Raw genomic sequence first — 8,277 nt, 5'->3', positions numbered from 1 at the left:
GGTATAAACGAAGTTCTTCGAATATGTTTTCTAAACGACCTCCAGATGCCCTGCACGGAAAAAATTTTTACTGATTTTATAAGCTGCCTGTCCTTCATATCATAGAAGCGAACTGAATGACGGACTATTTTTCTCATTGCGATCGTTCATGGTAATATGATGAATCTGAATATAGGTTACGAATAAAATGTTTGTAGACTATCGTTTAAACAAAGTGTGTCAGATACAAATCCAGCGAGGAATTACAATTCTGTCAAAGTTCGTCATTACTACAGGTTAATTTCCATTCACAGATTTCCGTCTGAAGTTATGTATCTTCTGTTATATAAAAGTGACTCAATAAAAAAACCGTCATACAAAGAAGGAAATAAATAGTTACATTAACTTCCTCTTACAGAAAGCCCGTCGACCCTTTGGAAACCATCCAGTTATCAAAATTAACCTCACGTTATAGATACGGACGTTAATAAGAAGTTACAAGAAACGTTGTTATTGTCCTTAACAGATACGAATATGCTATGCTTAACACGACGATCGGCATTGCTAATGATTTTTCGTTAACGTTAACGAATTTCTCTGCAGAAATGACAATGCTGCCAACTGGACAGATATCTCAAACATAAGTTCTCACATTTACCCGTAGATCAAAATTCTTTAGTACAGGTAATTATGGAAGCTATAAAATACATGGAAGGGCTGCATAGTTATTGGATATCATCCTGAGTAGTGACATGCACAAAACGCCACAAGAAATATAACTGAAAGAAATGAAAATATGTTTTTAAATATTTATTCAACTGTGATTTAATATTGTATGTGGTGACGCCGTTGTTTAGTTACACAAGAGAAGTTTTACAGATTTAACAGTTCGCGATATGTTTTGAAATCTTAGAGCTGAAAAAATTTAGACAGGCTTTAAATTACTGGAGACTTTTTATTTACCAAGCATGCTTGACATAAAAGTTGGTTACATTGAACAGATAGAGCTGTCCTCAGAAGAATGTTGCAGCACTACTGAAGAGGTAGAAGCAGAGCAGAACCAAAGTCCTATCAGCCATGATGGCCCACACCTCCATGAGAGTCGTGGTGGCCGGCGCCGCCTTGGTGCTGGCCTGGGCCACCACCTTGGTGCTGCCCTGGGCCACCGTGGTGCTGGGATCCGCCACCATGGTGCTGGGATCCGCCACCATGGTGCTGCGAGTGCTGGGGTCCTCCGTGGTGATCAGGCACAGCGCTGGCCCAAAGTGGCGAGACGCACATGGCGGCGACCAGGAGCACGGCCAGGACCACCTGTTCAACACAAAGACTTCTGCTACAAAACGGTAGAGCGAGGAAAGAAGAAGAAAAGAATGTTAGGGTCTGACGTCCCGTCGATGACAAGGTCATTAGCGGCAACGCAAACTCGAATTGGGATAGCATAGGTCTGGAAAGCCGCCGTACTCATTTAAAGAAACCCTCCCAGTTTTCTACATCTGCAAAGTATCACGTTGAAGGATTTCGATTCTTTGTAAATGGATTAATGCGGGAACGTGTCAGGATTAATGAAATTGAGCTCGAGGGAAAAGTTTTGTTATGAGTAGCGTTCAAAAAAAAAAAAAAAAGCACGAAACAACAATGTGGGTGTAATTGAAATCTTTATTAAAAAATTGTCACCACAAGATTGAGAATAGCAATACCACACTTTCACGAGCCGGAAGGAAGACAGTATTCTACTCTAATGAGATTTTCACTCTGCAGCGGAGTGTGTGCTGATATGAAACTTCCTGGCAGATTAAAACTGTGTGCCCGACCGAGACTCGAACTCGGGACCTTTGCCTTTCGCGAGCAAGTGCTCTACCAACTGAGCTACCGAAGCACGACTCACGGCCGGTACTCACAGCTTTACTTCTGCCAGTACCTCGTCTCCTACATTCCAAACTTTACAGCGCACACTCCGCTGCAGAGTGAAAATCTCATTCTGGCAACATCCCCCAGGCTGTGGCTAAGCCATGTCTCCGCAATATCCTTTCTTTCAGGAGTGCTAGTTCTGCAAGGTTCGCAGGAGAGCTTCTGTAAAGTTTGGAAGGTAGGAGACGAGGTACTAGCAGAAGTAAAACTGTGAGTACCGGCCGTGAGTCGTGCTTGGGTAGCTTAGTTGGTAGAGCACTTGCCCGCGAAAGGCAAAGGTCCCGAATTCGAGTCTCGGTCGGGCACACAGTTTTAATCCGCCAGGAAGTTTCAGTATTCTACTGTGTCATTCATTTAGTCGTCGGAGCTAAAGGGCTTCCTTTGAGATGTTTTTTTGGAGGATCCAACACATGGAAGTAGCAGGACGATGTGTCTGGGGTGTAGGGCGGATGCTCAAGCTGTCCCCACTTGAACTTGGCCGTCACGCTTTGTGTGACCTTGGAGACGCGTGGACGGGGGTTATCGTGGGGCAGTACCATTCCCTCCGCGAGCAGCCCAGGCCGTTTATCTTCCTACACATGCATAGGCTGCGGAGTGTCTCATAGTATACCTCACAGCTTATGGTTTTTCCGCGCTCGAGTAACTCGAAGAGTAATTTCATCTACGCAAGCCACCTTCAGGTGTGTTATGGAGATACTGTGTGTCATTGTTACATTTCCCTTTTTTATTGAATTTGTGCGAGAAGAAAGTTTCTGGTAAGCCTCTGTCTGAACTCGAATCTCCATTATCTTGCCTTCGTAGTCTACTCGTGAAATACACTTATCAGGAATCAGTATAAGATTTTCCGGTTGTCACCAGTTGATCCAGACCTTCTTCTGAGGTTTCCAGGAGTGCAAGTTCTGCAAGGTTCGCAGGAGAGCTTCTGCAAAGTTTGGAAGATAGGAGGCGAGGTACTGGCAGAAGCATAGCTGTGAGGACGGGGCGTGAGTCTTGCTTGGGTAGCTCAGTTGGTAGAGCACTTACCAGCGAAAGGCAAAGGTCGAGAGTTCGAGTCTCGGTTCGGCATGAAGTTTCTTCTGAGGTTCTTTAACAGTTTCCCAGTAATTTTACAATATGCCGACCGCGTTAGGAGCGCTGTGTTGGTTAAGTCGTGTGATGGGATGCAACCTCCACGTGTTGTGAGCTGCTCGTTGTACTGTCAGGGTTGTTTTCCTTGGGGAATCTGGCTTCACCGAGCCTCTAGAGCTCTGCCTGCACTGTGTTGCGGGATACACATTGTCCGACTCCTGCGTGAAGAAGACCACGTCTTGGATGGCCCTGCCATTAGCTACACTGCCCCCGGCACAGCTCCCGATTTCGTCGAAACACGCAAACCCTCCCGCCCGGCACTGAAGGTGCCTTCAATAAGACGGTGTCCAGCTTCTGTTTGTAGATGATACTGTCATTTTTCAAAAAAATGAAGGTGACCTCCAAAGATTAGTATACTGACGGAATGAAATATGCTAGATACATAACTTCTGTCTGAAAAGACATATGGAATTTTAAGAAATGATTCGATACAGCTGACGCAAGAGAACTTTTGAAACTCCTGGCAGAAAGTAATAACAGGTCACACAGCGTAAAAGTTATTCTGATAATATACACCGACTATATCACTGCAGTCAGAAATGGTAGGAGTTGGACAAGCACTGTTGAACATACAGTAAAATCATCAGTGAATGGAGATGAAATTCTCATGACAGGATCAAGGTTCAAAATGGTTCAAATGGCTCTGAGCACGATGGGACTCAACTTCTGAGGTCATTAGTCCCCTACAACTTAGAACTAGTTAAACCTAACTAACCTAAGGACATCACACACATCCATGCCTGAGGCAGGATTCGAACCTGCGACCGTAGCAGTCTCGCGGTTCCAGACTGCAGCACCAGAACCGCGCCAGGATCAAGGCAAATTCACCTAAACAAGCTAGCTTCCAGATCACCAGCTAATTCTTGCAGAAGAGGATGACCTGGACACAACAGTAAAATGTACAACAGAGGATCTCTCTCAACAAAACTGAATCCTTCATCGAGAAAGATGGGAAGAGAACCAATATTTCAATAGAAACACAATCCTCAAGCACCCATCAACAGCCGGCCGGGGTGGCCGAGCGGTTCTAGGCGCTACAGTCTGGAACCGCGCGACCACTACGGTCGCAGGTTCGGACCCTGCCTCGGACATGGAGTTGTGTGTTGTCCTTAGGTTAGTTAGGTTTAAGTAGTTCTAAATTCTAGGGGACTGATGACCTCAGAAATTAAGTCCCATAGTGCTCAGAGCCATTTGAACTATCAACATGCAGATAACTAAGGCACAACCCCACCAAAATTCATCTCCATCTACTCTGCTATTCACAATAAAGTGCCTGGCAGAGGGCAAGAACACGATATACAATGGAAAATCACAAACTTCACAGGACTAACAAATAGCATCATCAGAATGTCTTTTTCTCAGCGGCCCACCACACTCGAACTAAATAATACCCTGGTGAAACCTACCATTTTGAATGGCAGCAAAGTTTTGCTCAATCCGCAGATATGTCGAACGGAGACTAATGATAGCTGAGACGCCATTCATGAGAAGAACTACTGGCTACACATTATGGGACAGGAGGAAACCTGATGACAGCCTTAAGGATTTCAAACCAGTTCTGACCAAGCTGCAGAACTACAGAATATCTAGGAAATTAATCTGCCAGGAAGTTTCATATCAGCGCACACCCCGCTGCAGAGTGAAAATCTCATTCTGGAAGGACCATGTACTTCGGATGAACGCCGGCCTGATCCCCCGAAAATTTCTAATATACCAGCTAGCTACCTAGAGGTAGAAGGGATGCTGGAAGACCAGACCACCAGGCCTAATATTGGGTAGGAAGAAGAGAGAAAAAGATTATACACTATTTCGGAACTTGTGCTATTGAAAAAACACACCGGACAAAAATAGGGATACATCACGTACGCACCGTGCAAAACCGGCTTAAAAAATCGTCTCAGTTCCACAAGGAAGAGAGCCCGCAAGTTCCAGCCGGTACGTCATGTCCAGCAGAAGACACTGACTGACGGTTAGGTCTCATACTACCACCAAATTTCTGCGATGTTCACAGCTACTTTTAACCCGCTTTTTCATATAGTGTCAGGCATTTTCTATGGGATTAAGGCCACGTGATTTAGTGGGCCAGTTGAACTATGGTACGCTGCCTGTCAAAGCGCCTCTTCTCATCTTCGGAAAAGGGAGTGTACACAGTATGTTCATCATGAAGAAGCAGAAGAAAATGTAATACTCGGTCACCGGAAATGATAAAGTTAACATCTTGGTTCACGTTTACTGTGACCTGAATGAGTGCGCGAAAGTTAAGGTTTGGAATAATACCAGCAAACATTGCAGAACCACATGCCATGCATTGCGAGTGAACGATTCATTGAGCAGTCGACGTACTCGACGGCTTGCATCATACGAAATGAATCAAAACCACGACCTTTTACACGGTAAACGAGTCCAGAGAAGTTCCTTTAGGGTTCGAATAGATTTTCATTGACAAGGCAGGACGCTTGTCTCTGGTCCCTGAAGGTTAGGACTCATTTACGATCACTGTGCTCAAGCCTTGTTGCACGGCTGGAACTGGTACACAATATATAGCGTGTTCTTTCTAGGTGATGATTAACTGTCCTGTGTGCTTATAATCTGCGAAAACCTACAATAATATCTCCCAAATCTTGCTTCTGAGATAGTGCTTGAGAATGATGTACGATTTTGAATTCTAATTCTGAAACACAAACGCTTTGCTCTGAAAATTCAGTAATATTTTACCCAGTGTGCACAGTGTTTTGGCTGTTTAAATCAGCAGATTAGGATACCAACTAAATTAGATGAAAAGCAATCTGCAAAAGGGATAAACATAAAAGCAGTCGGGCAGCAACGGAAAGCTGTAGCAGGTTCGCGAACCAAGTACCACGTATGCCTCCCATAAACACATGCATAACTTTTGGCTGCATACTATACTTGCTACAAGGCACCAACTGGTGGCAAATAACTACTTAACAGCCAAATTAGATTTTTTGTGGTACGGGGTGGAACTAAAAGGAAAGCCGTAGTGCTTTGTATCACACCTACTAATTAGGTTTGGAACAGGTCAATAGATAGTATAAGAAGAGACAAGTAGCAGAAGCTAAATTTGCTGTACGACTTTGGAATAACGACAATGCACAGGTGTTTGAGAAAGCGCGCAATTGCCCGAGAGACCACTCACCGGATACTTGTTCATGATGCTGGTGTTGACAACAGACTGCACTTTGCTGTTGACTTCTGTCCGCTTATATATGTTCTGCGGCTCCTGGTGCGCACAACGAAGCTGTTGCTTTCTCAGAAAGCCACTTCGAATGATTAGTTTAAACTGACTTTGGGGAAAGGACCATGATGTGAGTGAGTTTTTCCGAAGCACGTTCGGTGCGTGACGTCAATCTTTTTCGATGGAGTGCGGGAGCCGAACAAACAATGCAACAAGGCCACTGAGGCTTCAGAGCGAACCGGGGAACCACTGAACGCCAATAAGTGCATTTTAGCAAATACGTCACTGTGAAAACAGCGCAAATTGTTTGTCTTACTGCTTAGGTATTGCATAAGATACACTCAGCAGTTGACATCTAAGTATCCTCTTCGGTAAACGTCTTCAGAAATGACAAAAAAAAGCACATTCATTCCACATACACTCAGTAATGACTGCACAAAAGTAATGTGTAATAGTCACAGGCTTGAACTAAAATCGAATATAACCTTTACTAAAGTAGGAGGAAGGATGCAGTGTGAGGGAACGGCAGGTTCTCTATCACACTGTAATATTTCCTCTCATTTATTTGTTGAAATGGTTTTTTTTTTTTGTTTTTGCTTGCGATGTATCACAACGTAGAACGAGGACTAATTTTATAGACTCGTCAGTCTTGGGTTCAAAATTTAACGTGTACGTTATCTGTGTGCCTAATCGTTACGACGAAAGACGGCTACTAACCATTCCTTACTGGAAGCCGCAGCTTTAGCCAGGTTTTCTGGAGAACAAGGATCCACTAACATAGACGAGAACAACGAAATCGGAGGGCAGACAATGTGGAAGTCGGCACGAAGACTCCTAGAACGACGAATAACCGTTCTGGAGGAAGTAGAATGGAGGAAAGTTGTTGAATTTCAGAGTCACGCAGCGTTATAATGACGAAGACGGATCACGCAATGCCTTAAATGAGATAGGCTTACTCACCAGTGCGAATGGTGTTTCACAATTCATGTTACATACTTCTAGAGGTTGTAGAGGGGACTTAGTAGATCAAGCCGTACACAGAAACCCATACCCAGAAACGTCACCCAACGACACTAAAAAATGGCTCTGAGCACTATGGGACTTAACTTCTGAGGTCATCAGTCCCCTAGAACTTAGAACTACTTAAACCTAATTATCCTAAGGACATCACACACATCCATGCCCGAGGCAGGATTCGAAACTGCGACTGTAGCGGTCGCGCGGTTCCAGACTATAGACCCAATGACACTACAGAGCGCCAAAGCTACAGGCGCCGGCTCCTGTAAATATATGTCGAAAAGTATAAGCGAAAACCGTTCTGATATCTGTGACAACCGAACGCAAGTACTTGTACTGTTGTTACTAATATTGTAAAATATGCAACTTTCAGAGGTGATAGTACGGACCAAAACAAGAAAAAAGTCCAGTCAACATGGGCTCTAAAAGACGCACGTTACAGGCTATTAACACTTATTCGATAGAGGAGATGTGTTTCATGTTTACTGGATATATTTTCCCTTGTTTTGATCTATACTAAAAATGGTTCAAATGGCTCTGAGTACTATGGGACTCAACTGCTGTGGTCATTAGTCCCCTAGAACTTAGAACTAGTTAAACCTAACTAACCTAAGGACATCACACACACCCATGCCCGAGGCAGGATTCGAACCTGCGACCGTAGCAGCAGCGCGGCTCCGGACTGGAGCGCCTAGAACCGCACGGCCACCACGGCCGGCTTGATCTATACTACCACCTCTGAAGGTGGTCTACCCTTCAATCTTAGCAACAACAGTACCAGTACATGTATTTCACTGTCAGAGGTTTCCGCTTGTAACTTTCGACACATTCGTTTCCGGTACAGGGATCCCTACCTCAAATTGATGCATTTATCCCTCGCCATCTTTCTAGAATGTTTGCGACATAATCACGAAATCATCCTGTATATACATACATTTAAAGGCGCCAGCACCTATAAATTTGACGTTCTGCAGCGTTGTTGCATGTGTCCCTATGTAAAACTTGATCTACCAAGTCCCCTCTACAACCTCCAGTGTATACCATGCAAGTCA

At 44.3% G+C, this 8,277-nt stretch overlaps 1 protein-coding gene across 1 annotated transcript; it reads right to left on the bottom strand.

Moving 5' to 3' along the window:
* Window positions 1–914: 914 nt before the first annotated feature.
* LOC124796372 (dormancy-associated protein 2-like) lies at window positions 915–6,198 on the bottom strand. Its single transcript, XM_047260533.1, has 2 exons — window positions 6,170–6,198; window positions 915–1,290 (listed from the first exon to the last, which is right to left on the bottom strand). The coding sequence occupies exons 1-2, from the start codon at window positions 6,182–6,184 to the stop codon at window positions 1,051–1,053; spliced, it is 255 nt and encodes an 84-aa protein (XP_047116489.1). The 5' UTR covers window positions 6,185–6,198; the 3' UTR covers window positions 915–1,050.
* Window positions 6,199–8,277: the final 2,079 nt, after the last annotated feature.

Source organism: Schistocerca piceifrons, chromosome 4 (genome assembly GCF_021461385.2).
Source record: "Schistocerca piceifrons isolate TAMUIC-IGC-003096 chromosome 4, iqSchPice1.1, whole genome shotgun sequence".
NCBI classification, from domain to species: domain Eukaryota; kingdom Metazoa; phylum Arthropoda; class Insecta; order Orthoptera; family Acrididae; genus Schistocerca; species Schistocerca piceifrons.
Note: the sequence above shows the minus strand (reverse complement) of the source record. Positions and strands in the feature narration are given on the sequence as shown.